The sequence below is a fragment of the Ziziphus jujuba genome, chromosome 5 (genome assembly GCF_031755915.1).
Source record: "Ziziphus jujuba cultivar Dongzao chromosome 5, ASM3175591v1".
Taxonomy (NCBI): domain Eukaryota; kingdom Viridiplantae; phylum Streptophyta; class Magnoliopsida; order Rosales; family Rhamnaceae; genus Ziziphus; species Ziziphus jujuba.
In genome coordinates this window covers 9,114,424-9,139,411 of record NC_083383.1, presented here as the reverse complement: position 1 = coordinate 9,139,411, position 24,988 = coordinate 9,114,424, and the positions used below count along the sequence as shown (strand labels likewise).

The following is a 24,988-nucleotide window of genomic DNA, read 5'->3' as shown; positions in this document are numbered from 1 at the left end:
TACTTGCTAGGATTTGCATTATGGTTTTCTCGTATCATTATGCATTTGCCTCTCTCTCTCTCTCTCTCTCTCTCTCTCGTGTTTTTTTTGGCTATATTATAGGGTTTAAAACCTAGTCTGACTTTAATCCTGCAGGGTCAAAATTAAACACTTTTACGGCTTAAATTCCCTTTTGACTTTTTTTTAAATACAAATTACCTATCCCACATTCGGTGAAACAAATAAAAGTGTTCAACCACTAGATTTATCAACCGCTAGATCTACCACTTCGTCAATTCCCTTTTATGCTTTAAGCCCGGGAATAAAAACAACATTTCTCTGAAAATGGGCATTATGTATTCCTTTGTAAAATTTTCTTCATCCATCCTTTCTTTAGTCTTCTTTTACTGCATTGTCTCTGCCCGGACATAATTGTCGACCTGAGCATTTCTATTCTGAATTCTCCGTACGGCATTTAACTTTTCTCTCTTCCATTCCACCACTCCATCTTCAAAGTGCTCTACCAATTGGGTATTGGGACCCACCAAAAACTGAACAGAAAAGCTGTTTTTGTTTGACTACTCAGTTGTTTACTTTCAACTCCAAAATGTTCCTCAAAAGAAACAAAAGAAGGAAAAAAAAAAAAAAAAAAAACAAAACAAAACAAAAAATCTCAAGGATGTTTCAAACCCAAATCTGCTTAGGTAATTACGAACCAAAAAAAAAAAAAAAAAAAAGAAGAAAAAGAAAAAGAGAAAGAAAAAGAAAATCTTAACATGATGTAGTTGGTTTATATTCAAAAATTGAACAAGGTGGGCTGCCAATAGAAAGCCATCAAATCTCCTATCCTGTACTTTAATTGACTTTGCAGTGCCATTTACTATTACTTGTGTCATTTTTACGACAAAAGGAATTTTAATTAAATAACAATTAATTTTACAAAGAATGTCTTAATGGAAATTGTTTATCGCTTAAAAAAGTCGGTTTCTGCAACATATTGTGGACTTATGAGAATTGTAATTGTTATTGTTCACATAGGCAACTCTTCTTTTCTCTGGATTCGAATTTTCCAAGTCATGGAATGAAAATGTTTTACGTAATTGGATCATTGCCATGTTGGCTATTTCAAAAGATCATGAAATGGAAAATTTAATTTATGTTAATATAATACACAATAAAACCTAATTTCATTTTAAAACTTGAGCCAATAAATGTTGGTTTGATTCAGCATATTGAACCATATGATCATTATCTTTTATATTCTGAAGTATCATATATTCTATTTGCTCCATACGGCCCACTTTGGATTTTGTTTTTCTTTATGTGAAGAAAAAGAAATGGGGACCAAAAAAAAAAAAAAACAAAACAAAAAAGGTTAACAAAAGTTAATTTTTGAAATGAAACAACTTTTAAATGGAGATATAATGAGAGACGTAATTAGCTTCACTAGCATTTGATAAGCATAACTAAATTCTTATATTGGGAATCTCAATCTCATGATGGAGACCCATTGATACTCAGCGACAATGTCTTATTTCAATTTAAAGTGGTTATTGCCAATTGCCACCAAGCATAAATCTGTCCATTCAATCAATCCCCTTCCTTTTTTGACACATAATGAATGAATCTATAGACCCCATGGCAATATTGCTATTGATTTTTTATCATTAGGTTACTTAAACACAAACTTCAAATTTATCAGATTATACTAGCAGAGTGGGGGGACATTAATGTTATTAATTCATTTTCTTTAGCAACACCAAAAACTTTAATTTAATTTTCCAATTTTTTTTTTTCACATAAGTTAAAGCCAAATCATTTTGTATCAAGATTTGGTGAATTTAAATTTGATAGACTTTAGCATTATTGATTTTTTTTAAGTTGGAGGATAATTTTTTTTCTAGCTCCATTGCACATAAAAACTGGAGTTAATATACATACTGTCATTGTTATTTAGGCTATTAACTAAAGAAGTAATAATCCACATGAAGCATTTTAAGAATCAGATTGATAAGCTTTCTTTGTCTTTGCCTCTTTAATTTATCAGAAAAAAATCTTTAATTACTGGCGACCACCTTACCATATTTAACAAGTCCTTCTTGCATATATTTAAATTCAGAATAGGACTCGCACACACTTTCTCTATCTCTCTCTTTTTAATATCTTTTTGTCCTTTCAAAAAACTTTCGAAATGTGGGAGAAGCATCTTGTAATACGATTTGAGGACATGTAGGGTCATTCTTCCAGAGATATGTCATAATCTTGGCACAAATATATATGCAGTCATGGGATATGATATGCATCATCTATTTTCCCCTCATAAGCTACTAATCCTTGGATTTGATACCCAAAAACACATCCAACGGATAAGATCCGAACCATTCTATGTATCAGCAAGTGTTCCTTCCACCATCACTTACCCCATCTAAGACTGACACTTTGATATGATTCCACTACAACAAGCACTTATTTATCTATTTTCTTTTTTCTTGGTTTGGGGGGTGGGGGTCTGTCTTAGATTATGAATGGAATTTTCAACAATAGTCATTCCACATTTGGGTGCTCATCAAGCTTTATGACAGATAATGAGTTTTGAGAGATGTTGTATATAAACATATTGATGGTACTCAAACCTTCAATGAAAATGATTACTCTAACTCTGCTATCCATCATTGGGTAGTAAAGGTATTAGAATTTTCTAAAAGTGTAGATTCTTTTAACTCCAATTTTGAATTACGAATTCTCTCACCTACTCGGACTACAGATCCACTCTCAAACTCAAATTCCAGTCAACAATCCACTCCTATCCCCATATATCATATTTCCATTTATTGAACCATCTGTATCCATATGATTTCCATTTCATGCTGCTCCAAATGGTCAAATCTAATTATTCTGGTTCTACTTTCTTTAATTTCGAAATTTCTTTCAGGGTCCCATTTGTGCTCTAAATTTTTCCAGTTTCTTATATATAGGATCATCCAGTTGCGGTTTTGCAGAGAATAACTAACTAGTAATTTAATTTTTACAAGCCAGACAAAATATTATGTTGGGTACATAAGAAAGATATGACCCTTCCGTTTTCTTGGTCAATAACATATTTTGGGTGGTAGAAAGCAATATGTATGCATAAAAGTGCCTTTTACATTAAAGGGCGCGTAGACAATTTTGCTTTAGCAGCAAATAATTAATACCGGAGACCATGAGCATATTCTCTCATATACATTAAACCCAAAATCAATGGAACTCCATCAGAAACCAACTTTTGCTTTCGCCTAAATCCAAAAACGTACAGTTTATGAACTAAGTATAAGTTACATGGAAACATTATATCAGTGAAAAGAAGCCAGGCCCAGGAGCCTTTTTGGACAAACTTTTTCATTTAGGACGAGACAGTTTGATTTCTGACTCTCTATTTGAACGGAGGCAAAATTCACAGAGTTAGCCAATTTGAGGCTTATTTTGACACATTTATTGGAGTATATATAATATTCTGTGTCATCAATCCAAAAATATCACATTAAAATGGTTTAACAAAATTATAATTATAGCACCCAAAAATAAAAATAAAAAAGGTTTTTTTTTGTAATAGTTATTTTGTGGAGATATATAATCTGTAATTTGGATTTTTCATAATCCATTTCATTGGTGTGTGTGAAATTATCAAACTTGAACAATAAAAGAAAAAGAAAATAAATGTTCTTCACAAAATTTGTAGTGCCTCAGTCAACCAGGAACCCAAAAAAAAAAATCCTGCTCACTTCTCTTTTCTCCCAAATTAAACTCCACCAATTGTGTTAAGTGGGTTGTTGTGGTGATATGTGATGGGGATGCACGTGTATCCAATTATTATTTATTACATTAAAATTCGAAACACTAAACCCACCATGCTTTAATTGAAAGAAATATACATTTACCATGTTTGTTTTTCTGATCTGCAAAAAGTATCCCAAAAGGAAGAAGGGAAAAAAAAAAAAAAAAAAAAAAGGGAAAAAGAAAGAAAGAAAGAAAAATTTAGAAACATGAAAACCTTTTTCACTCCCCCCTCTTCCCCCTTCCACATCTCTCCAAAATCTTTAAAAAAAAAAAAAAAAAAAAAAAAGGGGTATGAAAAAGGAGCTTTTTGAATGCAAAGAAAGAAGCCAAAGAGACTTTTGCATGGTCTCCAAGGACTATGATTGTAAATCTTGAGGCTTTTAAGATGAAAATAACCCACTTCAAATATATCACATCCTTTTTGCCAGCAACTCTTAGCTGGTTCGCTCCTTAAAATGTCAGCTAGTTTAGATTTATATGTTTAGACTCATCTTTAGAATGGAATCTTCTAACCATTGTAAGCTCTTATGACTTCTGATACAATGACAACAAAAAAATAAAAATAAAAAAGATAAAGGATTCTTTGTCACCTCCATCATTATTACTTAGATATATAGCAGAGAATAAGAAATGGCAGATAAGGAAAAAAACGCTTAGCACCATAATTATAACGTAGAAGGAAAAGTATGTCACAAGAAAGGTTGTGGCCAAAATCTTGGTTGGCAAGATCCCAATCTTAAACATTCTGCTTTTGACTTAAGCGGTTCAAGTTTAGTGCTTAAGCATGCAAATTAGCATACAGGACATCGTTTTATTAAATAAATTCGCAGTACTTTTGTCTGCCTACTTTTTCTTATTAGTTAAGCATTTCCAAATTGAAATGTTGAAGTATAAATTTCTAATGCAGATATATAGCATGATTGGAGATGATTAATTTCGCGTTCATATTAAGTTTTAATAAAGAGGATTAGTATTGATTAACCATTCATAATTAATGTGAAATGAGGAACAGATTCAAAGTTGCCTCATGAGTACTCGAAAAGCTAAGGATGGACCAGTCTTATGTATAAGAAATTAAACTAAAAAAGCTTCTTAAAATCCACCAATTAGACTGGCCACAGCTCTTAGGTATTTTCTCAACTTTCAAAACACAAACACCAAAAACCCCTTGAACTCAAACAAGGCATGGGGAACAAGAAATTAAATACAAAAACAAAATTCAGAATGTGTTATGTAATTACAAAACCAAAAAACCCTTTTGACTATTATTTGCAGGGAAAAAGGCAGATAGGAGAGGTCTTTGAAATGTGAGTAATAAAGCATAAAGGAAGCACATTTGCTTCTTCAGACTTGTACTCTAATTGATATTAAGCTAAGCTTTATTTAGATGCAGCTTTTGGGATTGTAAACTAGTTGTTGGTCTTTGTTTAAATTCCTAAAAAGAAAGCTCTTTCCGACAATAGGACAAACAGTATCATGTTGCTATCAGATATTAGCAACAGTGGTCCCCCCTCTGCAGCATGAGTGCTCTTGTTGGCTAGCTATTTGACCTAACTCACAGATCAAGACCGTTCAGTTGCTATGGTCTCCCTAACATGAGTAATAATACTAGAGAAAATTAGGGGGAAAAAAAAAGAAAAAGAAAATAAAGTGTCACGTACATTAATCTCATGTGCTTTTGCTTTGCTAGCTTCAATATCTGCTTTGCTCATCTTTTATACTTTCTATTTTTGTTTGGTATACATTACACAATGTTACTAGTACTCAACCACACAAAAAGACCATGTGGGTTTTGGGCATTAATCCCATGTAAGTTGGTGAACATATATTTACCCGTGTATGTCTGGTTAATTGTGGATACTGTGAAATATATAGATATAAAACTATAACATATATTTACCCATGTATGCCTGGTTAATTGTGGATACTGTGAAATATATAGATATAAATCTATCTTGTTATATGGATCAGCTTTCGGTTTATTGGTTTTTGTGTTACAATTAAAACAACTAAATTAAATCATACACGCAATTACTAGTGCTAAATCACTTGTCTTGGTTCTTTGCATCCACTTTTAGTTAGTCAAAAAAAGAGAAACCGAATTAACACAAACACTTTCTTAATTAGATCTAATCTAATCGAATTGTCATGCTTTAGATATCATCCATCTAGCATATGAAATGGCCATTATTTTTTTTTGATCTTGAGATAGGGGGGATTGGAACTCAAGCCCTCTCAAATGGTTTTATTATTTACTTTTTATTCACAACAATATATAAAGAGAGAAATCCACTTATGGGAATATCACCCATTGTAAAATAGAAAAAGTGGAAATTGTGGAGTGTCTCATATAATATATAATATATGATTGAAAAGCATTTGTTCACTTCAGTGAGCCTAGCTAATTGAAAAGGTCAGTATTACTGCAAGGTTGGGCCTCTGGGAAATTATGGAACTGCCATGAAACGATTTGATAGTGATTCAGATTGATTTCTGACAAAGAAAGATCACTACACAGAGAAATTCATGATCATAATTCATAACATTACGTAGAAGCCATTCTACTGGAAATGAAAGCAAGGCCTGTCATAATGGAATTGCAAAAGTAAGAATTAGGAAAGCATATTTGTAAAATAAAAGTTTAAGGTTAAACCAAATATGAACATGAATGGAAGGAAAAGCAGAGCACGAGAGGGAATAGTATTTGAAAATAATATATTAGCCCAAAGACAATAGACCACATAGGTCTGCAAGAAGCCAAGAAATATTTCAACTTTCACTTCCCCACTTGTCTGCTGTGAGAGAGCGATCTTAGTGGGATATCCAGTCATTTGGTAACAAAAATATAGCATGTTTTCTTTGCCCACGCAATTCCAAGGTTAGGTCCAAAATATAACTGATTGAAAAACTTGAATATGTGCTACTGCTACACGTATGAATTTCCTGCTTTTTATGTTTCTATAAGTAATCGTTTTCTTTTTTTCTAATGGAAAGAAAAAAGGGAAAAAGAGAAAACCAATAAAGAAGAAAAAAACTCTGCTCAATCGACAAAAAGGACATGAGTGATGGTGATTAATTACCGCCATAAAAACAATAATAATAACAATAAAAAACGTGTCGATGAGCCAACCAAGACATATCAATAGTTGTAATTATTAATTGAAATTTTCTTTGTACTACATATTGCTTTGCCGGTAAAAGTTGGAATTATAAATGTAATTCAATGAAGTTATGGCTAGGGTAAGCAGGATATGATTTTGAACGACTATCAAATTATTATAGTGCAACAAAATTTTAACTTAGCACCAACTGCTAAATATATTTATGTATGAAATACGAATTCAATAACAGCATGGTTAGCTAACTGAGCATTAAATTCCGAAGTAGGTTAGAATGATAACGAGTAAGTATGACAACACTTTGGAATGCCATTTACAAAAACTTCAAATGGAATGCTGGTTAGACGTTAGAAGAAAAAAAACATAAAATTACACAAATTGATACTATTTTTAAGCAAAAGTAAATTTCTATATAAAATGGCATTAACGGCCTCCAAAAAATATATATGTATAGTAAAGGAGAAATTTAGTTTATCTACATTTTTACACACGTAGGGAAGTAGTATGCATGTCAAACATACCAGCATCAAACAAAACATTTGAGTAACAATCAATTAAAACCTTATGTCATATCCAATACAACATAAGGTGCTAATTAATAAACACCTTATGTTATATCAACCAAAAATTAAAAAAAAAAAAAAAAAAAGTTGAAAAATTAAGAAAACCTTAGCAAAAATAAAATAAAATCCTTGGACGACGATAATTAAAGAGGTTTAGAAGATAGTGTTAGGCCGGAAATGCAAGAGCCTCTGCTGAGAACAGATTGTAGAGTTCTGTATAGCTCATCTGCGCATGGTCTTGCGGTGGGATCGCCTGCAGTGCAGTGAAGGGCTATATTCATGGTCTCGACGAGCTCGTTCTGATTATCCGACGCGTGTCCTCTGATTGTAGGATCAATCCACATGTCAAGATGACAGTCTGAATAGCAGTATCGGGCCCACTCAACAAAGCTCTCATGCACACCAAATTCCGTGTCCGCTGGGCTTTTGCCGGTCAGTAGTTCGATCAGGGTTAGCCCAAATCCATATATGTCGCTCTTCTCCGTTATGCCACCTTCGCTAGCTTCTGCACAATACAGGAGGCTCCATATTAGTGTGTAATATGGTCGCATGAATATCCCCAAAAAAACAAAAAAAAAAAAAAAACAAAAAAAAGGGTGACAAATATGTTGACTTTTCACATGGAATTTAATAAAACATAATTTATCACCACCAACAGCACATAATATAAAATTAATCCAATCTGGGCACTTAAAATTTAACATAATTACATAAATTAAGCCATATCTTTGATGTTTGATTAATCCTAATTAAAGCACGCTAGAGAGTTTTCCAACGTTATACAGACATAATTAAAAACTGCCTAAATCAACATAGTTTTAATAAGTTTAAAGAGATTAATTAAATAAAAAATTAGACATTTAGTTACCTGGAGAAACATATGCAGAATAAGAGAAACTTTTGGAGTCCGTGCAGACCAGCCCGGGAAGTGTCAAGCAGAGACGAGGCTCATCATTCCCATCGACGATAACTTTCTCCGGTGACACGTGTCCACCAACGAAACTCTGCGAGCAATAACAATGCAAAAACCGCAGGGCATTGGCAATCCCCGTTGCGATTTTACGACGTCGTTCCCAGCTCAAATTTCTTAGAATTTCACTCAAAAGCTTCCCTTCACAATACTCGTAAACCAAATGCCCAGTCTTCTGGGACCGACATATCCCGATCATCTTAATGATGTTTGGATGACGAAGCTTCCCGAATTGTACGATCTCAGACCAAAAACTCGGCGAAATGGAATTCACATCGTTCATTTCCTTCACAACGAATTGTGTTCCATTTAGAACCGATTTTCCTCTATACGAAACGCTGCCGTTTCTCGCCATTGCAATTGCATTTCCTTCTTTAGCCGACGATAAGATATCTTCAATGGTGATAGATCTCGAAGCCTTGGACTCAAAGAACTGAATTTCCCAAATGCCATCTTCGTTCTCAACTCTTTTGAGCTCCAGATCCTTCCGCCGGAGAACGAAGACGAAACCAACGGCTGCGACAGCAACGACGACAGCGGCCAGTAGAGAACAAAAGACTAAAAACCACCACGTCGGATGGTTGAAGCTTCTGCTTTTGCATGGTGGTAAACCGCTCATGGCCTCGCCGCCACAGAGGTCGTTGCCGGCCACCGCGCTGGCGTTTATGGCCAGAAATGCTCCGGTAGACGGCAAACTTCCATGGAAGTGGTTGTTAGAAATGTTGACTTGAACGAGGGATTCCACTCCGCCTAAATTCTTCGGGATTTCTCCTGACAGTTGGTTTTCCGATAAATCTAGAAGCCCAAGAACCGGCATTTCGGAGAGACGAGCCGGGATTTGGCCGCTGAGCTGGTTGTGGCTGACATCAAGAAGCACGAGCTTTTCACATGATGACAATTCTTCGGGAATTGGACCGGAAAGCTTGTTGTGACTCAACTTCAATTGCATTAGATCCGCTAAGTTTCGGAACCCGGTAGGAATTTGACCCGAGAACCCGTTATCCGACAAGTCCAAGTCCTCGATCACGTCGCTGCCGAATGACTCCGGCAAGTTTCCAAAAAATTTATTGCTCGCCATATTTAGCATTTGGAGCCCAGGCATGTCCCATTTCAGAGCATCGATTCTGCCAGAGAGATTGTTGGCCGAGATATCCAAGAAGTAGACCAGTGGCAGTTTCGTGAATCCGGGTGATAATTCTCCGGAAAGCATGTTGTTCTGGAGACGAACTCGCCGCAAGCTGTTGCAGGTACTCAAACTGTTTGGAATAAAGCCAGTGAGAGAATTAGAGAACAAGATGAGCTTAAAAAGCCTAGCCGAAGCGCATAGGCTTTCGGGTATATTCCCGGTGAGACTGTTGGTGGAAAGGTCTAGAACAGTGAGATTGTTTCGCTTCCCGAGATCTTTCGGAATCTGACCAGACAATTTGTTAGCCCATAACTGAAGCACTTGAAGCCGAGGCAGTGAAGCCAAAGCGCTTGGAATCTCTCCGGTTAAGCCGTTGGAGAAAAGATGAAGAATCTCCAATTCTTGTAACTGAGTTATAGCCTCAGGAATCTCACCAGACAGAAAATTATCGCTAAGATCCAGAGAAATCAGCTTCTTGAGTCCGAAAACCGACCGAGGAATTGAACCGGTCAGCTTGTTTTTGTAGAGGAAGAGATACTGAAGCTGAGTGAGGTTTCCAATGGAGTCGGGGATGTTTCCGGTGAGGTTGTTGTAAACGAGGTCGAGATGATTCAGCGAATTCAGCTCTCCGATTTGTATGGGAATTGGACCCGAGAGATTGTTATAGCCCAAGTATATCCACTTCAAGCTCTTCATAACTCCCAGTTGGCGTGGAATTTGACCTACTAGTTGATTGGAAGCCAAGGTCAAGTACTGCAACCCAGAAATGTTCGTTATAGTTGTGGGAATGTTTCCCACCAAAACATTTCCACCGAGATCGAGAAACTTGAGGCTCCAGAACGACCCGATATGTGGAGGAATTTTACCCGAAAGCATGTTGTTGGAGAGGTCAAGTGTTTCCAAGTGGGAAATGGAGCCGCTCGGGATTGGACCTGTGAGGTTGTTGTTGCTTAGGTTCAGAAACCGAAGCGAAGAAGACACAGAGAACATCTCCCAAGGAAGTTCACCGCTCAGCTGATTGCTTGAAAGATCGATGGTTTGGATACCCGGAAATTGGAAAATTGCAGCTGAAACTTTGCCGGAGATGTTTTTCCCTGAGAGCTCGACGGTATTTATGCGCGATGACGTCGTGTTGCTGTTGCAGGTTATGCCTTGCCACTTGCAAAAATCATTGGAAGAAGGATTCCAGTCGGAGAGGGAGTGTAAAGGATCATTGATGGAGGCTTTGAATGACAACAGAAGGTGGAGTTCATCATCATCATCATCACCATGCAAAGCGCATGTGTTTGCGAACAAGAAGATGAGCAACATGGACATGAACAATATCGGACATGATTGATGAGTTCTTCTCTTGGCCATGATTTTAAGCTCAAAGTTTGCTTTCATGACATCCACGTTATAAACAAAGCTGAAATCAGATAGAGAGAGAGAGAGAGAGAGTGTGTAGGTTGTTTAATATAACTGACAGACGGATAGATTTTCTTTTTCCAGCGGCTAAATCATTCTTTCTCAGACCGAAAGTCTAGGTCGTCTCAATTAATTTCTCTGATCTTATCAAACTGTTAGAAAAATTAAACAAATATTAAAAACAGATTATTATATACATGGCAAGGAATTCATTTCAGTGTGCAATATAATCATAACTACTTTATCACATGGAATAACTACGTCTTTTTTTCTTTTTCCTTGATGCACAATGATTCATTCAGAGATCAACACTAAGTACTGAACAAAAATATAAATATATACATATATATATATATATATAAATCCAGAAACACAAAACTTACCATAATTGTTTGAGTGAATTTGTGATTAATTACTTTAATCCTGCAGCAGATGGAAACAAAATTAGATGATTGATATATAGAGAGAGGCATAATTACACGCATTATAAGTTGATGAAAGAATATTGCCAATCGAGGTAAAAGAGCAAAATTGTGATAAAAGTTTAGGTAAAATGTCTATGCACGTACCTAATTCTCATAATTAAGGTTGTGAGAGAATTCAAACGATTATGAGGAATTATAACGTCTAAATGGAACTTGGATTGAAAGACAAGGAATTTAAGAATGAGGTTTTGTTGTATTGGAGGAGAAAGTATAGGGTGAAAGAGTGAGAGACTTGAGTGTTTAAATAGATGGGGAAAATCAATGGTGTGGAAATGGACAGAGAATTAGGAGGTAATTACGAGAGTGCACCTTGACTTTCTTTAGAAATTGTTGTTTGAACACGAACGGTTGAAAGGGAAACAGGGACAGATGTTGGAAAAGCGTCGGATTTTGTCGGGTTATTAGCAAAATGCTCTTTTGACTGACTGACTGACTGACTCACTTGGGATATAGTGACAAGGATTTTCTGTTATCGTTGAAAAAGTTCAAAATTTTATATGAAATAAGAGAGCATGTGGATATATAGATGTATGCCTTCGAAGTTGTACTTATTTACAAGTATGAGACTCAACTTTTGCTTTGCTTTTGGAAAGATCTCTCAATTAATATCCTTTTCCATTACCATTATTATTTATTTTTTTGGTCAACAATACAAAAAGATGTCAATTGCTAACATAATTATGAATGAACTCTCAGTCAAAAATATATATGTACATATATTATGAATTAGAATTGCTCTTTCATAAAAGCCAAAGCATGTGCTGTCTCGAGAATAACTACAATATCATAAATAGCCACAATAAGCATATTATTGATGAGTAATTAGTATGATATAATATAAAATGAATACAGACTATATATTTCATCATATGTTTCCATTCTATCCTATTTATTCTACCTGCATTTCCGTCCCAATAATGTAATATTATCTAATTATCATTATTATTGTTATTTTTTAAAAACGTTAGTAAGGAGATAAAGAAAACTAAGCAAATTAAAAACTTTTGTTTTTAATTAAGGTGAGATTATATCCCGAAAGTGTGGAAAAAAGGAACATAAGATTTCTCGTTCTTCCTTATATATATAGAGAAGAGATTTAATTCTACAAAATTTAAATATGTTTTATGTACTAAACAGCAAAATGTTATAAATAATTAATTGTTATTTTTTAGAAATTTAGTTTAATTTTAATCTCTGTTATCTAAATATTAATTTGAAAAAAAAAAAAGAAATTAAAACTAGAGTCTTACGTACTAAATCCAAATTGATGTAAGTCTATTTTACTGAGTACGTTCGTGCTTATGGTTGCACAAAATTTACAGGTAGAGTCAGATGCTTCCCACCCAAAATCTCTTCCTTTGATCAAAAGAATAATAATATAATAATAAATAATAATATATTTCATTTCATTTTCTATTGTGAGGCTTAGTTGGAATTTGACTAATCATTATTGCATCTTAACTATGTGTTGTCATTGGTTGTTTTTATACAATTAACTTTGTCAGACAGAATTATGACAAATTATTAAATTTAGATTATTCTTCACACTTGCTTTTCTCATACATGCTGGAATAAATGGAACTTTGGGCATCACAAGTAATTTGAATGCAAAAACAAGGGCAATCAAGTCTAAGAGCAATATTACAAACTTCCACTCTGCATGTATAAAAAATAAAATAAAAATAGAAAGAAAAAAGAAAAAAAGCAAATATACTTTAGCACCTTTCGTTTGGACTCTATATTATTATCTTGGATTCTCCCTCTGTATAGAGTGAGAAAAGATGAGGAAAAAGGAAACTTTTAGAGAGAGAAAGCTTTAACATATAGAAGGAGTTACAAGTGAGGCAAAGAGGAATAAGAAGAAGAAACAGTGGGGCTGAGAGAGAGAGAGAGAGAGAGAGAGAGAAAGAAGGCAAAGAGGATGAAAGAAGAATAAAAAGAAAAAGTGGGTGGTCTTTACGTTACATACACTACTCACTAATGCTCGTGCGCACACTGTCTTTCTCTATTGTTCGTCTGTGTGGTTTGTGGGACCCACCGTCTCTTTCTCGAAGGAATATACAGTGTGTGGTCTTTGTCATACCCGGCATGCTTTGCTCATCTCCATTTTCTAGGGTTTTACAATTCTCTTCTCCACGCTCACCCCTCTTTCCCCACCTCTTTAGAACCCTAGACTTTATATATATACCATATCAATTTAATATATATAAGCTAACAGATCAATACGGATTGTATATATATTATATATATGTGGTTAGGCCTACAGAATGAATTTAAATGTGAGGGTGATAAATTATTCTACTATATTATAATACGTTGCTGAAAAAGAAGCTCTTTAAGAATCTATATAGAGGAAGTACCATTTGCGTAATTTATAATAGTACCTTCGTTTTTGGATATTACTGGGGAATGTGCATATAGTATATAAAATTAACCCAAAAAAAAAAAAAAAGGGCTAGTATTTTGCTGCAATATGCGTGGATGGGTGTCACCATCGATCCCACTATATATGCAAAATGGGGGCCATTTGGAATAAAAAGAAAATTCTATTTAGTTGCTTTAGGGTACGGTAGATCATATGTACAAATGACAATTATTCATAGTTAATTGGTTACAACCATGGATTTATTAGCGATGAAAATAAGTTAATAAGCCAATAATCTGCTTCTAAGATTCACAATTTGTACATCCTCAAAGAAATTAGTTGGATATTCCCTTAAAAATAATTAGAAGAAATATAAATAACACCCTGCTTAGTGGCTTTTCATACGTATCGAACTGGCAAAGCTATGCCAAAATGCTAAAATTAAACAAAGAGGTTTAACTTGATGCCGCTAAATAATGAATCGGAGAGCAAGTTGGAGAATACGTTTGGGCCTCGGGTTGTCACGCACTAATTCAAACACGACTAGTCATAGAAAATGGCTTCCAATTTCGAATTGATCCTATTGGGCTTGTTTTATACTTTATGGTCTTCCGTACTACCTACTTGAAATTATTGTTTGTTCTTTGCAACCTCAGAAATTAACATGTTAAAAATTTGACAATAAAAAAAAAAAAAAAAAAAAAAAAAAAAAAAAAAACAAACTTCAGCACTTGCAACTAAACTTAGCATATCACTTACTAATTTATTATGTGTATACATTAAATGCTCCATCATCAACAAAACTCTATCAGCAACTAATTGGTCTAAATTGATTCACTTCCCTGTAAACCACTACTTGGATATGATTTTGTAGGTACCATATATATACACAAAATATTAGTATCCATTAAAAAATGTGTATAATTGGTTGTTGATTCTGTTCATGCCCTTTATAGATAATATTGACAAGTTAATTTATGCCAATAGGCTGTAAGCATTCAGATCCAAAACAAGGTTTAGTGCTTTCATTGTCCTTATACAAATAAATGTACTTGCACTTTTCGATAATTACGTATGCCTTTTATAATTTATTAATATCTATATATATAATTTAGAATTGAGTTTCAATTTTTATCTAGTCAATTGTTTTCTGATACATTCAGTGAGGTATGCATGACGTGGAACCGACCCAATCCCTTGAATAAGGGTCTCTATCTCTTTTGAAATTTGTAGGGCTTCATGTTCTTAGTTAGTGGTCCAGTTCGATCACTTAGCCAAAACTTTATTAATACTTTGCCTGTTTTTATGACTATTAATGCAAACTTTGGCACTTCTTTGTATGATCATCATCTTTCTTTTTTCTCTTCTTTTATAAACAATAAATTTATCTAACTCCAAAATATAAAATGTCGGGCGCAAAAGGTCCACTAAGATTGTGGCTAACATGGGTTCTGTATGGTGGGCTTCCCTTGTTAGACTTCGTATAATTTAAAAATGGAATTTTTTTTTTTTTTCACATTCATTTCATTTTTGTTCGTGTGTAGGGAAAAGAAAAAAAGGAATTAAAATTCGTCAAATTATTGATGAAGATTCCGAATATAGTGATCAATATTCTCTTATATATATCCACATGAAGCCCATAAATAATTGTCTTTTGCGATTAAGTTGGCATGGAATCCAAAAATGTGAACAGACAAAAGAAAAAGAAAAAAGATAAAGGAGAGTTCTAAAAGGTAATTTAAAAAAAAAAAAAAAAGGATCTTGAATGTTGGCTCAATATGGGTCTTTTTAGTTGCAATGCATTTGATGAGTGACTGTTTCTAAAATATGGGAATCTCTTTTTAGCTTTAAGATAGTATGAAAATGTACTTTGATCTAGACTTGAATTTGGCTTTAATTAGTCTGCAACACAAGCCAATTAATCATGTCACATTCCCCTATGAATATATTTAGATACAAATCCCTAGAATATGCTTATCCTATTCCCATCAAATTAACCCGTCCTTTATATAACCATGGACAAAATATATATATATATATATATAAAATAAAAAAACCGTTCACACTTAACTAATATAAATGCTAAATTCCTTCTTAATTCTCCAGTACTAATCGTCAATTAGTTTTGATGTCTTAGTTTTATCTCTATGATCATGGTTTAAAGGGAAAGCGGGTAAAATAGTAATATATTTGCGAGTCAACATGGACGATGAGGGTTCGGTTTTTGAGAGCCAAAATTGATTGTATGAACGGTGAAGCAAAGAATTTAGTACATGATTGGCCCCACAATTTGAGATCAGACGCCAACAACAGTCCAATCAAACGACTCAAATTTCACACTCAGTAAGAGTTTACAACGAGTGGGGTCCATGCATTAGTTTTATTCCTTGCTTTTTTTTGGATATATCCCCACCACTACTTTGGAATTGATTGCACGTGTGAAACTCCCGTGCTATATGGGATTTTGTAGCAACTTAGGCTAATTGGGGAGCTACTTTGGGATTAGGATTTAACATTTGGGCCCGTTTAGTAATTATTGCACTCAAGTCACAAACATAAAACCCCTATATCTACCAATAGGCTATAGACTCTTATACTAACCTAACTTAACCACTCAATGGCATAAGAAGAGATAAGAACCGATTAAACAAAATTAGCCCTGCATTATTATTTACTTTTACCCCTATTTATTACTTTTTTCTTTTATGTGAATTTGGACGTGTAAACTATTGAAGATATAATTAAGTTTAACTTTTGGTGTCTTGGCCATTAGAGGAGATTGTGTAGAATTTGATTGAGAGCTTGCTAGTAATTAATGTTTGGAAGGACGAAAGCAAGGATTAAAATAATATGAAAAATGTATAGGTCGATTTAGGACTGAATTGATTAGTGAGAAGGTAGCTTAATTTAAAATCAATATTATATTTCAAAATTTGGGCTTTTTCTATCAGATGGAGGTTGATCAGTTTGGGTAAAAAGTTAATTTTATTTTGCACATTATATTACGAATAATTACTAGCTACAAAGATTCGCTTCTACAAATCAACTCCTCCATACACTCTGAAAAAACCTAACTAATTATTTGTCACAATATTTATTATGGTTAAAAGTGTATATTTTATGTTTATATGTGTTTTTACTGCCTACTTATTCTTTATATGTGTTTTTATTGTTATATTTATATGTGTTTTTAAAAGTGTAAATCTTGTGGTTAAAAAGTTCTAGTTATGAATTTTATGCCAACAATATTTTTAGCCACAACTATTTTTGTAGTTAAAACTAATTATATAGTGGTTATTGTTCTTAATCTTTATTATTATTATTATTATTATTATTATTATTATTATTTTGCAGTGATAATATCATGTCCATATACTGGTAACAATACTTTTGAGCCCATGAGTAGTTAAACGCTCCATTGGAAAGCCGCCTCTTCTTCTACTGCTCACTTTTCCTAATATACTCACCAAATTTACAAGTTTACCCGTGCCCATTTTGGTCATTTTACATATAAATGCTAGCGAATTATAAAACTAAGATTTGCAATGCCCTGTTAATTGATTTGAAGGTAGTTTTGAAACTTGTTTATCCCAAAAAAAAAAAAAAAAACGTAGTTTTTGAAACTTGCTACTTGATCTATATTCAAAAAGCTTATATAAACTATTTCATATATCTAACATATGTTTTTCATCTTCTACCAAAAATAAATAAATAAATAAAAATTTTCACAATGGTTTGAAAAAAGTTGAGCCTTACTAGACAGTTTTTTACATCAGTGTTTGGATCTTCTTAATCATCTCTATTTGTTTTGATGATTCATAATTTCAAGTATTATGTTTATGATGTATTGTTTCACTTTATTAAATCCTTATACATCTCATCAAGAAAGAAACATTGTGCCCATATATATATTTGTTTAAATATTTACCTAATTTCAACCTATGGTCCACTGTAAATTAAATTTAACTCATACTAGAATTCAACTTGCTACTTAATTTAACATCCAAGTTACATTCTAATTGATTATATATAAACATATTATTATCAAATTTCACTTTGAAGAAATTAAGTTATTTCCAATATTCAGCATTAATCAAATTTGAAGAAATTTTATCAGTTTTAACTTTGAAGTGCTCATTCCTGTAAGAGTAATTATGATTATTAATTTATATTATTTGCTAATTAATTATGAACGTAATTGATATTCTGAGCATGCAAATAAAGTTTCCAGCACTGTTTGTGAAAGCAGTCGCATCAAGAAATAGCATCTTGAGGACTATAATCTATGTATATGTAAGCAAATTAAGCTTAGCTCAATCTAATCAACTTCATTCAATTTATTGATTTTTTAAAACTGTATCGACCTTAATTTTAAAGACAAAAGAAATCTGCTTTATAGTGACGTACACGGTAAAATGGTATCAGCAAGGAGAGAATTATTTACTAACGTAATATATATATATATATATATGAATCATCCAAGCATCTCTTATAAATAGTAGTATTGCATATATAATATGATTAGAGCTTCATGTGCCAGCTAGTTAGCTCAATTGAACTCATATATGCTGCTAAGGTGATATAAAATGCATGATAATCTACCTTTTAATAATTTAAATTTTTGAAAAAAATAATAATTCAATTTGATTTTATCAGCAACTAGCTAGCTCAACCAAACTCATGTATGCATTAAATACTCATGAGAACTATGTAAGTTTTTATTAGCAATTAACAAATTAATTAATTAATTAATCAAATCAACAAATAAAGGAATGGGATGTATAAGGTCCGTTGGACCCATTTCAATGAATAATTAATAACAAAAAATGGCTCTATATACGTGGACCAAATTAGTGAACAAAGAGAAGAGCTGCATAAATTCTGAAAACAAATAACACATGCAATCATAAATTGTGAATCTATAAATTTCATTTATCATTGATGTTGTTAATTGAAATCAATCCTTGGAACACAGCTACTACTTCGAGCTAAATTGGATGCCTTCAATCCCATGACATTCCTTTTCTCACAACTTCTTTTAGCTATATTCCTCATTGCACATGTCAATGAGAGTTTGGGATGCAGCCTTGTAGTGGTGTTGTATTTCTGACAGAAATCCCTGTGGAATCTCAAAGCTTCTAGCTTTGCCGTTTCCGGAGCTCTCTTCATCCTTTCTTTGACAGCTTCTGAGCAAAGTCCGCAAACCCATTTTCCAGAATAAGAGTCTTCAACTTGCGTAATGTAGGACGGAGTGCATTCCTCTTTAAGCCCACAGCAATCACATTCAGCTTGCTTGATCACTTCCTCAATTTTGGCATTAATATTGGTTTCCGATTCCTTGTTGAGTCTGTGTATTTCAACGGACACATCGGAAACCACTTTTCGAAGTCTTTTTTCACTCTGATAAATATATGTTTAAGCACCAAAAAGAGAGTTTATAACCAAATTCAATGATATACATGCATTTCTATATTCATTATTATAACTGCAACAAGAAGAAAAATATAGATAAGTTACCATAACGAGAAAGAAATCTGATACTTCTTTAACATGTGATTCTGCCATGATTTGATATTTGTAAAGACGATGAATAGATGGTTGATCACGAAGGTATCGAAGCAATTTGTAGAGAATGAATGAATTAATAGAGTAGCGAGTGATGAACAATCTCATAAAGAGATTGAATCAACTGTGAAAAGGTTGAGATAGGTATTGTTTCCTAGTCGAAAAGGGTTTTTCCTCATCCGTCGTCATGCTGAGAAAGTACTTTTAGTCTTTTACAGGTAAAAAAAAAAAAAATATATCTATGTTCTCTTTAAAAAATAATAATAATAATAATAAAAATATAAAAAAAGATCGTGAGCATTGCTTTTCGAGGACATGCAAATTGAACCACTTGTTAGGGCTTTTCTCAACAAGAGGGCGTACGATTTGAGATGATCATATGAAACATATCATGCATGCACATAGATAACTTACAATTTTTCTTTTAATTAACAAAGGAAAGAACCAAAAAGGCCACTTGATGCATGTGTAACCAGTGGTATAGAATTTGAGACAGTTTCTTGCTCATGCATCCTCACGAGCCATTCATTTAGTTTAATAGCTAGTTGATTAATAAAATATTTTTATTAAATAAAAAAGAAAAAAATTATTTATTTATTATTATTATTATTTTTGGTAGGATAAAAGAATTTGAAATCAATACTTGGGAGGATTTTGCCACTAGACTATATCGGTATACCTTCATAAGGATAAGATTAATATCATAGTTTCAATTCACCTAGAAGTTTTGTTTATGTACAATATCGAATATTGAATCCAAGGAGAGGAGAAAGGTTGAAATGAAAGTGGCATTGGTTAATTAAATTATAAATTAATGGCGGAACATATGCATTAGGTTCAAAATAAGCGACTACAGCATGGATAACAATAAAAGCCCAAAAGAAGTGAAAACTGCATGCAAATCATGTGGTGGCTAGGAATACATATTACGGTCCCCCAACCATAAAGCTCAACAAATTAAGAATAGAATAACGACGTCCCATCTTCTTACAATGAATATGGGCAATTGGACATTTCTACTTTACTTCTACATACATCCACTGGTGATCGCTGATCATGGCCGGCCCAATTTTATAATTTTTATCCTTTTAAAAAAGTGCTTTTGCATAAATTATATTAATTAATGTACTTTGCAACATATATATATATATATATATATATATATATATATATATATTTTTTTTTTTTTGAATGATTTGGATTGAAATGAGACCTTGTATTGTTTTTATTCTCTCTTTGTTTGTTTGTTTTTTTTTTTTTCTCCTTTAAGGACTATCAATTATATGTATTTTTATGAATTAATGTCAATAATTACTTCTTCTTTTTTTAATGATGATTTGCATTTTCATGTATGTACAAATGAATAATGTAATCTATGAAGTAGTTGAATACTTAAATTTAATTATTTATCAAAAAAAAATATTGAATACGTTCTTTCTAATTGAAAAAACCAAAAAACTGAATATTGATTCAAAAAAATTTTGAATACATTCTTTCCAATTGAAAAAACAAAAAACTGAATATTCATTCATTCTAGTTCTTTTTTTTTTTTTTTGGTAATATTGATTCATTCTAATTCATTAATGTAATGCTAGTATGATTGAATTGTTTTTTTTTTTTAATTTTTTTTTTAAGAATAATGATTTGGTTCGAATCCAAGCATTGAAATTCATTATCTAATATGTCATTTAAATACGTACACTGCCAACTTATCTATCCATTCTTCATAAATGAAAATCAAAATTCTTATTGTATATTATATACTAGGAAAATCAGATATTTAATATACAAAATGCCTGTCATTTTAGCTAATACTTAATCAATGATATATTATTCATAAAACTTACCATCATAACATTGAAGCAATTGAAGCCCATGTTCCAAAAAAAAAAAAAAAAAAAAGAAGCAATTGAAGCCCAAATTACGTAAAAAAAGTTAACCTACCACAAAACTTGATGAAACTTAATGTGTGAAAGTCTTTTAAGCCTTTTTTTTTTTTTTTGTGTGTGTGTTTTTCAATTCAGTCATTTTTTACATTCCTTATCTTTCAATAATTTTTTTAAAAAAGAAAAAAGAAAAAAGAAAAAAACAGACTCTGAAAAAAAAAACCGACTGTGATCTCTGGTATACACCTAACCTCTAAGTTTTTCACAAAATGCAAGTTTTGACTCTTGCATGTAATGTAGCACCTCCGTTATAACTCCAAACCATACTTTGATAAAACATTTATACACTTAAACAATTTTAACATTATTTTTTCTATACACAATCTTTCATAGAAGAATTTATAGTTTCATGAAATTTGTTTCTCTTTTAAGAAATATTTATAGGAATAGATTAGAGAAAAGAATTCCTATTATTATTGTGAATATATTAGAGAATAATTTCTAATTGTTTATTTTAACTCTCGTTATATATAGTAGTAAGATTTGATTAAATTTGGCACAAATGAGTTACACATATTAGCCTTCTATCATTATTTGAAATCTTGAATTGTAATTTTTCTTTTTGTCAATAATTGCAATATATTTTATGATAAATAAGATGAAAATTTAATCCGAATCCAGTTAAACCCGAAATCTGAAAATGTATTTTCGGTGGTTCTAACGCTAAAATGGGAAATTGCAAGTCATTTTTTTTTTTTTTCCCTGTAAATTGTAAATGATTTTGTTAGACCATTATCTAAAGTAGTTTTTTTTAAAAAGACAAAATAAATAAGTTGGTCCATATTTCTTTTGAGCCCGTTTAAGGTTGGCCTCCTTTTCTTTGAATTGGCCCATATATATAGAAGTCCTCAGTGCACAGTGCACGTTGATAGAAGAGCGTTTAGTTCTTAAATTCCTCCTTTCCGTTTTATTTTTAATATATTTATTCTAAATAATTTTACAAAAATTGGTTTTCTAGCTATATGTAACCATCTGCGAACTCGTATATTATTGTAATTACTCTTTATTGGGTGTTAAATGGCTCTTGATCACGCTTAATTAATTTGCTGCTGCTGCAATGAGCCGTTGAATGCAAAATTATATTCAGCTAAACATGATTATTATGGACATCAGGATTAATACCCGTTATGCAAAATTAGTTATATAAAAGACCATATTTATGCATATTTTTTTATCATCTCTGCTGGTTCAGCAACAAATTAATTGAGAGATGAAGCACTAATGAGATAAGCCTTGCATGTGAGTATCATTAATTAATGAACTAATTTGATTGGAAGTTATTAAAAGAAATTTTTTTAATGCATATACATATATATATGGTTAATTTTGTACCCTTTTCTTTTGATCTCCAGTACATCAAATGAAATTATTACGAAATAATTAATATAAGCCTTAAAAGAGGCTTCAATACAAATTCTCATTGCTACATAAATTAACCCCGTTGGGTTGCAAATGCAAGTAACTAACTGGCGTATACACCTCAGGAATCTCTTCGGTAGACGCCTATAATAACCACTTGTATTGCAATTTATATACTACCTTTAATTTTACAGTACTGATGGTCAATTTCAAAACTCAATTGGGAACTAATCATTGAAGATATGTAAACCAGAGGAATTCTTAAGCTTTTTAATTTGTTAATGGAGTTTAATATATAGTTCCAAGAAAAGTAGGAAGGCATGGAGCAGAGAGAGGAGGGAGATGCTGATGATTAACATATTTCGTAGATAGCTAGTAGCTTAAATGCATATCACTAATCTTGTAATTAAGTTAAAAAAAATTAATTTTCGGACCTATCCTTAGTGATTGTAGGGATACAGCTTGAGCTCCTAGTAATACCTCCTTTCCTTGGACCACACTGAGATCTGGGACTTATAGACTTAGCTCTACTACTACTACTGCTACCACCATTTCTTGACGAACATCTCTTGAATATCTCTTTAATGGCTTCAGCTTGGTAGAAAACAGGATTGTTCCTCTCAATCCTATTGAACCTCACGCAGTCAGTCATGTGCTCATTCAAAGCCTCTTCTCTTTTCCCACCATTTTTCTCCGTTCCCTCATTCACAGCTTCCGCGCACAGTCCGCATATTAGCTTCCCTGAAAACTTATTACGCACTCGGTTTATGTACTCACCTGTGCACTCCTCGGACATGCCACAGCACTCGCACTTGGCGTCTTCGACCTCGGATATCGGTGGGAGCTTCACTTCGTTTTCGATGTTGATGTCTTCTTTGATTAGTTCCAATGATATGTCGGATAAGCTCCTTTGTAAATTTTCCATTGAAAGCTTTGGCGGCTTATGAACATTTTTTTCTCTCATCGAGTAAGAGCAGTTGATATTTTCTCTGGTTGGTGCCATGAAATTGAAAAAGGGTGAAACAACAAAAAGGGAGAGATTGAATCTTTTGGAAATGACTGTTTTTGAAATTGGAAGAGACTTTTATTTTTCTGTTTGGTGTAAGAGAAAATGCGGGATATATGTTTGTAATATTTATATTGTTTTCGTATGCTATCTAGAAGCATATAAGGTTAGATGTATGTGGACGATTGAACACACTTGCATCAGCAATCAATGTAAAAGGGAAAGAAATCCTGCTGAGTTCAGTACCAACGATTTTTCAAGAAGATGTTGGAAGTTTACAGCTTTTTCCTTTTTCTTCTTTTGTATATATTTTGCTGTGTTTTTCATATGTCAAGCCCTGCACACCACACGTTAACGATTGTTTGATGGTTTTGGTTTGAAATTCAGCGGCACCATCTCAGTTTTAGTCCATTTATGTATATAAGGTCAATTTATAAATTACTAATATATATATACATATATATAGTTTTTAATGCATACGTATGCAAAGCATGCATGGAAAACTAAGCATGAATTTATAGCTCCTTTTACCTAAAAACCAAACAATAAATCCAAGTTTCTTCAAGTACCATATATGTGTGTGTGTGTGTGTGTTAGATTGTTACCTTGTTTCAAGGGAAAGTTTCAATACTTGATAATGACTTGCCCTCTCATACAATGTTTTTTTTTTTTTTTTTTTTTTGATGTCCCTGAAATAAATTTTATAATTACCAAAAAAAAAGAAAAAAAAAAAAAAGAAAGGAGTGAGAAAAGCGATAACTTTGTCCCCAAATAAGCCAACAGATTGCTCCAAAGAGCCTTAGTTCACGAGAAACTCAACTAACCATGTGAGAGAGAGAGAGAGAGAGAAAAAGAGAGAGGGAGATGATATTATCCCACACACACAAAAAAAAAGAAAAAAAAAAAGGATGATGATGAAGAAAGTATTATAATCACAGGTATCTCGGAGTTGGCCCGAAAAAGTAGCTACTACTTTGCACTGTGTCTGTATATGCTTTTGTCATGATAATATGAAGAAGAAAAGTTATTTAATTAATACATGGAATTTGTTTAATGTTTAATGATAAAAGTATATATAAGATACCTTTTTCTTTTAACTCTTTATCATAAAGTGAACGCTCGGTTACCACTTGCGAGTTGAAATGCTCGGATACTCTTTATCATAAACTTCTCATATATTAATTATGTGTCTTACTTTCTTTTAAGTCATAATTATAAAAAGTAAAGGAAAAAAAATAAACATAACAAAGAGATAGAACCCTGCAATGAATTTTCATTTTAA

The 24,988-nt window shown here is 32.7% G+C and overlaps 3 protein-coding genes across 3 annotated transcripts; all 3 read right to left on the bottom strand.

Annotated features, from left to right (window-relative positions):
- Positions 1–7,319: 7,319 nt before the first annotated feature.
- Positions 7,320–11,704, bottom strand: LOC107420448 (leucine-rich repeat receptor-like serine/threonine-protein kinase SKM1). The gene is made up of 4 exons (XM_048476011.2): positions 11,550–11,704; positions 11,364–11,403; positions 8,346–11,132; positions 7,320–7,982 (listed from the first exon to the last, which is right to left on the bottom strand). The coding sequence occupies exons 3-4, from the start codon at positions 10,957–10,959 to the stop codon at positions 7,621–7,623; spliced, it is 2,976 nt and encodes a 991-aa protein (XP_048331968.2). The 5' UTR covers positions 10,960–11,132; positions 11,364–11,403; positions 11,550–11,704; the 3' UTR covers positions 7,320–7,620.
- A 7,043-nt stretch (positions 11,705–18,747) lies between these two features.
- LOC107420447 (uncharacterized) lies at positions 18,748–19,461 on the bottom strand. The gene is made up of 2 exons (XM_016029408.3): positions 19,348–19,461; positions 18,748–19,230 (listed from the first exon to the last, which is right to left on the bottom strand). Exons 1-2 carry the CDS (start codon positions 19,393–19,395, stop codon positions 18,778–18,780), a joined length of 501 nt encoding a protein of 166 aa, XP_015884894.3. The 5' UTR covers positions 19,396–19,461; the 3' UTR covers positions 18,748–18,777.
- Positions 19,462–22,721: 3,260 nt separating this feature from the next.
- Positions 22,722–24,083, bottom strand: LOC107412688 (uncharacterized). Its single transcript, XM_016020508.4, has one exon. It carries the CDS (start codon positions 23,701–23,703, stop codon positions 23,122–23,124), a length of 582 nt encoding a protein of 193 aa, XP_015875994.4. The 5' UTR covers positions 23,704–24,083; the 3' UTR covers positions 22,722–23,121.
- Between the last annotated feature and the right edge of the window lie 905 nt (positions 24,084–24,988).